This window comes from Oxyura jamaicensis, chromosome 3 (assembly GCF_011077185.1).
Source record: "Oxyura jamaicensis isolate SHBP4307 breed ruddy duck chromosome 3, BPBGC_Ojam_1.0, whole genome shotgun sequence".
In the NCBI taxonomy this organism is placed as follows: Eukaryota; Metazoa; Chordata; class Aves; order Anseriformes; family Anatidae; genus Oxyura; species Oxyura jamaicensis.
Window position 1 is genome coordinate 20177991 of NC_048895.1, and position 12397 is coordinate 20190387.

At 35.4% G+C, this 12397-nt stretch overlaps 1 protein-coding gene across 8 annotated transcripts in view; it reads left to right on the forward strand.

Annotated features, from left to right (window-relative positions):
* The window catches only part of CDC42BPA (CDC42 binding protein kinase alpha), a 117966-nt gene that overhangs the window by 64925 nt on the left and 40644 nt on the right, over nt 1–12397 (forward strand). For 5 of the 8 annotated variants that reach the window (XM_035322090.1, XM_035322095.1, XM_035322091.1 and 2 more), the window contains 6 exons: nt 181–305; nt 5513–5618; nt 6247–6395; nt 8416–8507; nt 10688–10764; nt 11950–11997. In XM_035322090.1, the coding sequence (XP_035177981.1) occupies nt 181–305; nt 5513–5618; nt 6247–6395; nt 8416–8507; nt 10688–10764; nt 11950–11997 (597 nt within the window). The remainder of the gene's footprint in view (nt 1–180; nt 306–5512; nt 5619–6246; nt 6396–8415; nt 8508–10687; nt 10765–11949; nt 11998–12397) is intronic. The other 3 variants (XM_035322092.1, XM_035322093.1, XM_035322094.1) reach the window with 2 other exon arrangements.

Here is a 12397-nt window from a genome sequence, read left to right on the forward strand (position 1 = left end):
GGTCATACAAGAGAAATGATTCTGGCTTTTATTGTTGTATGGTGTTCATTGTAATGGGTATTAAATATTTTTAAAGCGGATGTATGAAAAGGGAGAGGGGAACAACATGGCTCTGAGTTTGTAATGTGATGGAGTCACAATAGCTTATACTTTTAACAAGTTCCTAAATTTCTCATTCAGCTCACCACCATGTTTGAGAGGCTGAGTATGAATAACCGGCAGCTGGAAGAAGAGATGAGAGACCTAGCTGATAAAAAGGAGTCTGTGGCCCACTGGGAGGCCCAAATTACTGAGATCATCCAGTGGTGAGTACTCAGTATGTGGTAGGGCTATTGCTGAGTTTTTGGATTCGCAAGTGCTTAAGTGAAACTTGCACACCATCCAGGCAGGATTTTGCTGCATTTTTGCATGAGATTTTAATAATATCTATATCTGGAAAATTGCGTTCCTCCTTAAGAGCGAAAGTGTCTTTGCAAACACAACTATTTAAGTGCAAAAGAATCATAGCCATTGGGTGTGGCTTGTGGCTTTGGAAAAATGCTGAAAGGAATCATGTGCTGCTGAGCTCACGCCTCCAAGGAAGAACAAGCCTGGGAAAAGCAGCGACTTGAGAGTATTTGTGTCTCAGCATTAATTTCCTTCATCTGCTTGGCATGTGGCAGAAGGAAACAAATATAGTACAACTTTTATGTGATTTTTTTACAAGGCAGTAAGGCAGAAGGTTTGAGACTATCCCAATGCCAGTTAAGTGGTGTGTTTTATAATACTTCTGTTAAATAATGATGTTATGTTTATAAAGTCTTCTGTCTTCAGTTCTAATAAATGAAGGGAAAAATAACAAGTTGAAACTATCAAAAGGAAAAGATTGCTTTTTCTAGACAGCTTTCATTTTTCCCTTCCATTCATGTTTTCCTACCCCCTCCTTTTTATGGCTCCGTCTAATGTTCAGCACCTACAAGAACAGTTTGTATCCAGGTATTTTTTGTAAAGATCAATCGCCTCTCTGAAGACTTCATCACCATATAATAGTTTTTTTTTGGTTTACTATTTTTTCTCATTTTATCTGTCTCAACTAAATATCTAACTTGACACGTCAAAGCAAAAATGGGACATACTTGTTTTAATGAAAACTAGTTTGTTAGTTGTTATATGGTCAATATGATTTTGTTGTCTAAATACAGAGAACGTTTGGCTTCTGAATACAACCATGTGATACATACCCAGAAAAAGGCTGTTCTCTGGGTTTCTGGAAGTGTTTAAAACATCTTGTTACATAAAATTATGTACCTCCAATCTGTGTTATGAAGTTAATAACACCTCAAGACATTGAATTCATTGCAGAGGTTAAAACAAAAACTAAGGGTCCAATTGTGCATATTCCTTTTAAACCACATCTCACACAGCTCTTAGTAGACTGCCTGCCTCAGAAGTAAAAATAAATATAATTACTAAAGCTGTTTTAATTGATAGTTAGTTTGTAGCTCATCAGAAATATTTTCTTTAGAAAAAAATCAAGGTAAGAAGAGTCACAAGTTTGTTATTTTGCATTGCATGTTTTGCATGTTGTTTTTTTTAAAAAAATGCTTGTCTGTAAATCTTTTTTTTTCAGATTTACATGTGAAAGCATTCATAAAAGTTTAGAGTGGTGGAAGAAGACAAGTCAGCATTACATGTGGATTATTTTACTTGGCATGGTGTAAAAATGTACCAACTGCTTATTAAGAAAGTCCCTTCTCCAATTTATGAGAGAGTTTAATATTTGAAGATGTACTGCTGAATTGGTTTAGATACATGATAAGGCATCTTGCATGTATCAGACATCATCTGGGGGGAGGGGAAAGGTTTAAAAAGGAAAAAAAGAAATACTATGGGCAAACATTAAGGAGATGAAAAATTCTGATTTGGTTCCAGTTTTTAATTGCTGTACATATCTCAATTTTCCCTTCATATTTCTCTCTGCATATATTAATTTTTTTTCATTGCTGTAAGGCCATATAGTCGTTCACATTTCTTTCTTACTGTGTTTAGATCTCCCATGTGTTACCCAGATAATCTGTTAATGTCCATCTGCTAGCCTTAGAATTCAGCACTGTGTACCAAAATAGGTCCTTATCTGGGGATTTTTTGCTGTGGAACTTGGGGTGCTGTATGAATAATTTTAAACATCCATTATAATGGTAAACATTTTAAAAGGAAGAAGTTTAATTTAAAAAAAAATGATCATATTTAATCAATCACAGGTCTGTTTTCCTTGGAAGAACATGCAATTTAAATCTATACCTGTCTGCATCTTTGGTATGAAAATGAATGCTTTCACTGAATCACAGAATGGTTGAGGTTGGAAGGGACCTCTGGAGCTCACCTAGGAGACCCAGGCAGGGTCACCTACAGCCTGTTGCACAGGATGGCATCCAGGCGGGTTGTGAGGATCTCCAGAGCAGGAGACAACCTCTATGGGCAGCTTGTTCCAGAGCTCTGTCACCCTCACAGTAAAGAAGCGCCCTCTCATATTCAGCTGGAACTTTCTGTGCTTCAGTTTGTGCCCGGTGCCTCTTGTCTTGTTGCTGGGTTGCACTGGTGATTCTGGCCTCATTGTCTTGATGCCCTCCCTGCAGATAGTTAGACATGTTGATAAGGTCCTCTCTGTCTTCTCTTCCCCCAGCTGAACAGGCCTAGTTCTCTCAGCCTCTCCTTGTATGACAGATGTTCCAGTCCCCTAGTTGTACTGCCATCTTAGTAGCCTTCCTCTGGACTTGCTCCAGTAGCTCCATGTCCCTTTTGTACTAGGAAGCCCAGAACTGGACACAGTACAAAGCAGGGTAGAGCTCCTAGGCTCCCTCTCCAAACCTAGCAGGTTGTCGTTTAGTATTAAAATATGTATTTTGGGTGCATACTTTCCACCGCTTAAAATGTTTTTTGCCTACTGTTACATTTTTGTACCATGGGTCATGAAGGATAGGAGGCAGTAGATGAAATTAATTACTGCTTTGGTTAGAAGTTTCCTCATCTCCCAGTGATAATTCAAAGGATTTGTTCTAGCCCTATTTTAAGTAACACAAGCCCTAGGAGTTATTCACTTCCGTTGAGTGCCTTGCCATCTAATAAATCTCTCAGGAAATGGGCCACACTTTTGAGGTCACATTTTTTGTGGTTAGGATTGTTGCTCTCCTCACAACTTCTTGGGCCTTTCTGATTTATTTTTTTTTTTCAGATTTTATAGCATGCAAATAACTTTAATAGCCTACAATGTTCCCCTTAGCCTTTCCATGCATTCTTACTGTCCTCTTTTGCATCTTATTTATGGCAAATGTACAACCCCCCTTTTTGTTTTTGCTGTTATCCCAAGACACCATAAATGCAGCCAATTTCTCAATAGAAAAGCTTCAGTCAAACTTCCATTGCAAATTCTAATGTGGTAGCAATAGACCCACACAGATCATTCAGCCTTGAGGGAGGTGTTATATTGACATACTAGCCAAACCACTCAGCATTCTTTGACAAGAATAAGAAATAATGAAGATTTTATAGTCAGCTCTAAATTTTCCTATGGGAGTGGGGAAAGAAATTCATTGCATATGAGATTAACACAGTCACTTTAAAAAGGAATCTTTTAAATAGCCATGGTACAGTATTTCTGATCTGTTGCAGAAAGGAGGCTGACAGAAATCTTGCTATTGATTCCCAGAGTTCTTGGCAAGAATCTTAACTTACTACCCTCTCTGGGAGGGATTTTTGTAACCTAGTTTTAAAAGTCATAAGGTAGATAATCCCATGACTAGTGTTATGGAAGGAAGGTGATTTTTCTCTCCACCGACTGAAAAGGAATCTTAGATGGCTAGCTCAAATTAATAATTCTGTATGTTGAGTATGTATGTGAGAATTCACCAAATCATAGCCGGATTACCTGAACATTAGTGGTCATTATTATTATAATGGACATTAGTGGACATTAGAAAAGGAAAGAAGAAAAAAAAATAGGCATTAAACATTAAAAAGCCCCGAATTATTATTTGGCTTTTGAAATCTGCTTGCTATCAGAAGAAAGCGTACACAAATTGTGAAAGTGATTTGGAGTATGATGATACATTGAACAACTAGCAGAAATTCTCAGGAAATTCAACTGAAGGAAACCGGAAAATTTGTTACACGCATTGTGTTTGAAGTAGGAATAATTGGAGGTTAATTAGCTATTAAACAGAAATTCAGGAGGGTGAGGGGAAACTTAAGTGTTTGAGAGCAGAGTGAAGTGCTGAAAATGTTTGGAGAAGCAGGGGGTTCTTTGGTTTGTTTGTTTTAATTGATTGTGGGGGTGGAAATGAAGTTGGAGACTTTAAGCATAGTGTTATGATGGCAGATATTTAAAAGCTTGGAAAATCAGGGAAAAAATAAAAGGGAAAAAAAAAAAAAAAAAAAAAGCTATCTAAAAGCTAGAAAACCAACAGCAAAACAGTAACAAATCGAAAGATTCCAAGAACTCCTGGGTTCGCATTTGATCAATCTATCTCCTTATTGAGAGAATGTTGCCATCTAGCGGACAACAAAATGGTATCTCAGCTTTAAATTGTACCATTTATACTTACTTTTTTAATAGTCTGAAGAGTTTCCTTGAACTTGGCATATATTTTTGTAAAAATTACTTCCCTTCTCACCTTGAAAGCCTTGCAGTATTTCTGTTCTTACTTAAACTCCATTTTCTTTTTACCATCCATTTCACTATGCATTCCCCTTGGTTGCCAAAGTATCTTATGCTAATTCTTGCACCTTTTTCCCACTTTTTACCCTGAGTGGTTTGTATAGACAAGGTCGTCTTACCTGGTAGTCAAAATGTGTTACATCCAGAATTGAAAATGTGGTACATCCAAAATGAACAAAAGCTGATATGCTGCTTCCACTGCGTTTTGGTATAGCTTGGGAAGAATACTGATTCATTCGTATTAAAACTCCTACTGACTTTATTAAAGTCAGAACCTTTTGGTCTTGTTTTGTTCTGTTTTTCCCTTGGCCTCCTTCTTACTTGAACTAAATTGTAAGCAGGAGACAAAGAAGATAAAGCCCAAAGCATACCTATGTGTTTACTTGTTCATGTTGGTTGGGAGTTGTGTGTCAAGTGGTTATTATCTTTGCCTCCTCTGTATTAAAAGCAATCATCCTTAAATAAATCATAAACTCACACTGAGAAGTAACTGCAACCTGTAGATGTTTAGCCCATAGCTTTTGCTATGGTAAAGCTCTTCTGTTTCTTCCAAGCCCATAGCAGTTGCAAGTGGGTGCTTTCTGAATTGCCTTCTGGCTACTATCTGTAAATCTTTGCTGAAACATTGTGTTATTCATATTAATTAATGGTAGACTTTATTTTATGGTGTATTGTTTTTTCCCGTTTCCTTGTATTTTATGATTTTTGCTTTGTATTCTTTTTTCTGTTTCTGATTGTTATGTCATTGAAGAGAATTTTTTTTGTTTGTTTTTAGATTGTTTGGTTAAAACGTTTTTTTCTTCTAATGTAATTGTCTAGGGTAAGTGATGAAAAAGATGCTCGAGGTTATCTTCAAGCCTTGGCCTCTAAAATGACGGAAGAACTAGAGGCCCTGAGGAACTCCAGTTTGGGTGCAAGAGCTACGGTAAGAGTCTTATTTCATATATTGGATTTTGTTGTTGTTGTTTTTTCTTTTTTAAAAAATAAAGTAATTAATAGTTTCAGCTGCAATGATAACCTGACTATAGAGGCAGTATTAGTCAGAATTTAAACTTTCTTAGAGCTTCTCTTCTGAATAACTGAATACCATTTTATTGTTTATCATTTGTTAAAACCAGCAGTATCTTCATAATGGGATTTTTATCTCTGATATTATTGAAGTAGCTACTTTATAATCATATATTAGTCTGTTGAAGGAAATGTGTACTTGACTTCATGGAAACCTTGAAGTCTTCCCCTTGTGAATGTCCTTTGAATGTCCTTTGTCCTTTGATTGTCATTTGAACTGAGGCACATCAAAAGTAGAATTCACAAAGTCTCTTTGATTTTGAGACTGTGACAGCATAAGACATTCTCCTTGCCAATTTGTTACTTAAGGATAAAAATCATAAGAATACTCCTTAGTATTTAGAGACTAAATAGACTGAGACATAATAGACTGAGAAACATAACTGTTGAAGTTAATTACATTCCTTGTTTTCTGCCTTCTCTCCTCTTACTCTTCCTTCTCCCCCTTTTTTTTTTGTTTTGTTTTGTTTTGTTTTTTTAACTAGGATATGCCATGGAAGATGCGTCGCTTTGCAAAGCTGGATATGTCTGCAAGGTTGGAACTGCAGTCGGCTCTTGATGCTGAAATCCGAGCCAAACAGGCTATTCAGGATGAGTTGAATAAAGTCAAAGCTTCCTGTATCTCTACAGAGTGGTAAGACTGAATTGTTGTAATGGAAATTTACTTTGATACCTTCCAGAGAGTGTCATCAAATCAAGATTTTAATTATCTTGTCTATCAAAATTTGATAATGATAGGCCAGTTTCTTATATCCAAATGTGAGCAAAAAACTGTATCTGTATTTATTGTGTGAGCAGTTGAATGCTTCCTTTGAAGATTTGGAACCCTGAAGACTTTGAGGGGATATTTTAATAATGGAATCTCTCCTAGTTATGATGAAAAATTCAAATGCAAGCAGAGTTTTTGTTTTTCTATCTTAGAACATATTCTTTTCCATTGCATTAGTAGCTGTACTGGTTTATCTGACAAAATGCAATTATTGCATATTGGTTTGCACAGCAACAAGATGTGCTTGTGGGAAGTTATGAATGCTTTTATTCATTCCTCAGATCTTTTTTTTTTAAAAAAAAAAAACTTAAATTACAAAATTTCTTTTGAGGAGGGTGAATAGCTGAAGAAGCTATTTAGAAGCTGTATTAGTCTAGCCGTAGCAGGACATTCCATTTCTAAGTCGCTACTTTCAATCTACTTCAGGAGTGCCTAAGAACTAGTACTAAGGAAATCTCTCGGAATCCTGAGAACACAGATTTAGTGGCACAAGTCTTCTTCATAGTGAATGCCTATTCACTATTGAAGCTGGCACCTGTTGTTTCTTTGCTTGTTTGGACAGAAATCAAAGACAGAACATGAGATTTTCTGTGCCTTCAAGAGAATCCCATTTTTAAAGAATGTTTAAGAATAAGCTTGCACTGTTGCTAACAATTGCAGCTAAGTTCTGCTGAAAAAGAAGGCTTGAATTTCTTTAGCAGTGGTTCTGATCCCTACTACAAGACATTAACTACATTAAGTAAAGATGTTTTATACATAAAATGCAAAAATACGAATTTAAATACATACTAATTGCATAGTTTCTGTGATACATTGTGATCTGATTTAAACTAAAGTATATGCGACTTTGTCATGAGAAGAACATTGGTCCTGCACTGTGATGTGATGGTAGTTACATTTACAAATTATGAATCTCACCAGGCTAGAGATGTAGTGCTAGTCGTCTGAGTTGCTGTAGGTTAAATTAGGTGCTCAAGCTAAAGAAGGAATTCTGAGCCTTCTCTTAGATTCACACCCATTCTGTTCCTCTCACTGTTTTCTCTATAACAGTGATTTTTGTAGTAGCAATTCTGTCAACCTTGCAGTGTCTAAGCATGTAAAAGGACAATACAAGGTATGGAAACTGCCCCAAGCAGAGAAGGGATAGCATGCGATGTAAGAATTTCAAATACAAGCAAAATGAAGAATTTCTCTTCGTAATATCTGAGGAACACTGACATGTTTTGGAGCTTTGGGAAATCAGTTGGACGGAGTTGAGTTTCAAGTATGTTATGTGAAGGGGGAATGAATGCCCTGTGCACCTTAAATGGGAAATGTTACCTTCACACCAGGTAACATGATGATAGGCAGTAGAGTAGATCGTCTAAGAAAGGAGAACCAGTGTTCTTTTGATAGGCAAGGATGAGAAGTGCTGTAGAAATGCATAGTTGTGTTACCTATCCGCTGCGAATCAAAAAGTACTGAAAGAAATAACTGTAAAGCAACTGAGAGGAAAAACAGTTCTACAAAATCTACTAGTATCACTGGCACTGTGAATTAACAAATTAAAAAATCAATTTGTAATTTAAAAATACACCTGGTCTTTTTTTTTTTTTCTTGAGCATAAATGCAGGCTCACACCGTTACTCATAAATTAAAGACATGAGCCTACCTAGTGGGTAAACAAGGGTAATTAATGCTTGTTCTTTTTAAAGTTACCATACTAAACAGGTCCAAACAGGTTTCTGAATTTATTTTTGCATTTGATGACATCAAGCAGCTTTCTGGGCATTGATTTTTAACTGGGCAGTAGTCCAAATTGCATGAGAAGATGGACAAGAAAAGAGTGACTTTTATCATGGGTTCTCAATATTTACATAGGTTTTTTGTTTGTATTCTTTTGAAGTAAATTGCAAGAATCTGAGAAGAAGAACTTGGAACTGTTGACAGATATTGAAAGGCTGAAAAAGGAGACAGAAGAGCTTAGATCAGAAAAGGGTATGGCAACTGATATCCAAATAAATAAATATTTCACATTGGCAGGTATATCTTATCAATTATGTGTCATCTTGCAAGTAAAATATGATACCAAGGGATTTTGGCATACAAAATGTGAGCACGCCTATTGCACGATGAGATGTATCCACAGCAGTTGCATTTGCACTTCTTATATGTATCCATTTTGTTGATATACTTGAAAAAGTAAGGTATGATCTGCGTTGGAACTGTATTATTTTTATTTTGCATGTGCATGGTAACTTACTGCCAGAAAACTGCAGGAAGTATGGATTTATTTACAGTTTTTTTCCCTTCTTTTATGGATGAAGGTATTTAAACTTCAGTGTTCTGTTCTTCAGTGTTCTCCATTTATGAATCTTTTGGACCCTTAAGAGGGAATACTACTGCAGAGACACTCTGCAGTTCATTCATTGGTTTCTGGAATGGGGTCATTGACTGGCTTTGTAACCATGCAGTGAACAGTGTGGTCATGTTTGTGTTGCTGTGGTTGTAAGAGAGTTGTCTGCAATTTCTGCCTAACATTACCTCTGTAATAACATCTGCCTTAACAGTATTTTGCATAGTTGCTGGGAGAAGAGATGTTATAGTAAATCTGAAATGGAAAAAAAATCACTGAGGAAAGATTCGTGATTTGGCTGATTCTTTACAGGTCCCATGGTATCTCTAATATTTGTATCTTGTGAGTCACATGGGAGGAAGGAATTTTTCAGGCCAAATGGAGTTACCCAATTTTTTGTAGGGAATTGCTTGAACTTCAAAAAAGTTTGAGAGTCCTGGCAACAATTGTTGCTTAGAGATTTAAAATATTGCTCAGCCTTTGCAACCTAATGGCATGTCAGTCAATAATGTATTGCAGTTTAACATTCATCTTAGATAGGCCTGCAAGTGCTGGTTGACTGGTAAAAATAATATAAACCTATACAAAATAATCAAAAACCACTGGTGCTGATTAGCAAATAAACCTTAGGGAATTATTTGTTCATCTTAGTGCTTAGCAATTAACAGATTGTATTTCTGAGTGCTTGGAGAGCAACTTTTGATAGCATCTTCCTGGAAACAATAATGCTTTGTCATATTTAGCTTTTATTTTTAGATTCTTGAACAGTCTTAAATAATTGTGCATGGTTACTCTGCTTCTGAAATCTACCTTCCCGTTGAACAATCTATTAAGAATTTGTAATTAATATTTTACCTTGTATTTTTTATGATATTAATACCTTATTATTTTTGTGGAACTAGAGATAAATATTTACTTTTTCATTTTTTTAAAAAAAGAAGTATTAATAAAAAGTTAATTATTAAGCTTTTTCAGAAGTAAATTACTTCTACTGTAATTATTCAAATATTTTGCTATAAATATACCTTAGTCCTTATTATCTTTGGACTTGATTCTCTCTTTTAAGAAGAGATGTATTGATATTTGAATCACAAATTGTATAGGGGCTTCAGCTACACTCAGTGCACTGTGATAGAGTAGCTTCCTGTGTGTGCAAATCCCCTTCTATAAGATAATTTAGATTATCACATGCATCCCTTCTTCTGATAAATGCATTTTTAAACCTGGGAGGAGGGGTGGGGAAAACGATCACAAAAAATGAAAATAGCAGGTAATTTGAGATATTTTTTTTTAGTAGTTTTGTAGGTTTACAGGGTACTTATGTAGGTATAGAGTCAAGAAACCTGTATTATCTGCAAATTCAGTCTGTTTTGTATGTTTTTTTGTGGAAATTCACTATTTGCTGTTGTCTACCGTCTTGTCACAGTTGACTGTGTAGTGTGTGGGTAGAGTAGGGATGACACCTGCTGCATTAGTATTGAAGCCTGTGTGTCATTCAGTGAATGTTGCAAATGGACATAAGCACGTTAGAAACTTGTTCCTTCTGCGTAATACACATGTGCAATATGTTTTCTTGTTCAATTCACTCCACACACATCCTAGCTTGGAAACAGTTAATTAAACATTTGCTTCTTGCATTAGTGGGTGTATATCTATTTAAAAAAAAAAATCTTACTCTGGAAAACAGACCAAATGTGACAACTCATTTTAAAAAAATGGAAGGTGGCTTGGGTGGATGCCCAAACCCTGAATTCAGCAAGGCAAAGGTCCTCCACGAAGAGGTCATTTTTCTGTAGCTTAAAAACCTGCTGCTGTTTTCTAGGTGTAAAGCACCAAGACTCACAGAATTCTTTCTTGGCATTTTTGAATGCGCCTACCTCTGCTCTGGATCAATTTGAAGTAAGTGTGCAGCTATTTTCTTTCTCAGTTAGTCACTAAAACCTTTTACTGTTGCTGTTTTATGCAGATTGCCTGCATATTTGCTGACAGTTTGTTATTGTTTTTAATCATTTTTGCCCCATAGAGATCTGTGTATAACAATGTGTGAATATTGCTTGTCATTTGAGGTGCTGGCTGTCTTCTCTTTGAACACTTGTAATCATAGTGAATTCTCTCTAAAATCTTGAATGCTGAAATTTTCCCAATTTCGTAGCAAACATATAAAGCAGAGGTGTTCAAATGGCCTTCGCTTGTGTTCAGAAGAATGCTAAGAAATGTGAATACTAGTTTGGTAAAAATGTCAGAAAATAGGTAAATAATCCATGAAAATGTTGGTGGTGTGTACTTATTAGGTTGTGTTCATCTCTTGTTCATTTTCATTCGCAGGTTTGTAGAATTCAGATCATTTCCGTTTGTCTCATCTCCACAGATCTTATATACTCAAAAAATAAATCTGTTTAATTCCTTTGTTACTTTTAGATAAAAGACAAGTTTAGGTAGAAAACATAGAGGAGAAAAATCAAAACAGTACTGTACTGTACATTTCATACCTTCTCTTTTAATCAACAGTAAGCAATGCATCACTTTTCTTTTAAAAGAATAGCTGGGGTGAAATATTGGTCAAACTAAATTCATGAGGACAAGGTACTACCTCAGTAGTTATACATTGATCTAAAATTTGCACTAGTTTTTTCCTGATGCATGTATAAGGTCATCACATTGAGCTATTAAAGATATCCCACGTTATTGATCTTCCGAAATGTACTTACTTTTCATTGTGTATTCATTTGTCCATTGTTCTCTCATGAGGTCTTCACAACTAATACCATTTTTGATTGCCTTTTTTTAACTTTTTCTCTTATAAGTTACTTTTAATATAAAAATCCTGTTGGATTATAGGGATATTGTTTTATTGTGTCATGGTGTTTTAATGCTGGAAAAACATTTCGTTTTATATGGGTAGTTTAGTGATTAATTGTCTATCATAGGCAATTAATGAAAATTACTTAGGTAATTGTTATTGGCACTACTTATTTCAGTTCTTTATTTTTGCACTTTCATTTACACTGAACAGTTTTCTTCATCTTTCTTTTTTTTTCTGTCTCTCTCCCTTTTTTTTTTTTACTGCTGTTTTCATTAAAATAGGATTCCTTTTCCTCCTCTTCATCCTCATTGATTGATTTTATGGATGACGTAAGTCTTTGACTTTCAAACCAGTAAATCCCTCAGTAAGCGAGATCAGTTGATTTGATTTGGATTATTCAAAATGGTAATGCAGTCAAAATAAAAGTGCTGCAAGTGCAGCAGAGAGCTATTTCTATAATACTTACACCTATCTATATAGATAGACATGCAATTCTGAAGTCAGTGTTTTTCTTTATGTGCAGGTAAAGAAATCTTAATTTCAGAAGGTTATTTCTAATGGGGAGAAGATGTTTTGGGGCCTTACCTACTGATACGGCCTGTGGAAAATGGTTCTAAAGTCATTATGCCATTCTAAAATCAATATGCCATCACTGGCATATTTATTTTATTTAGTTCTATTGCTGCATGTTATTATTTTATCATTAGTTGTTTCCAAAACTTTTCTGGT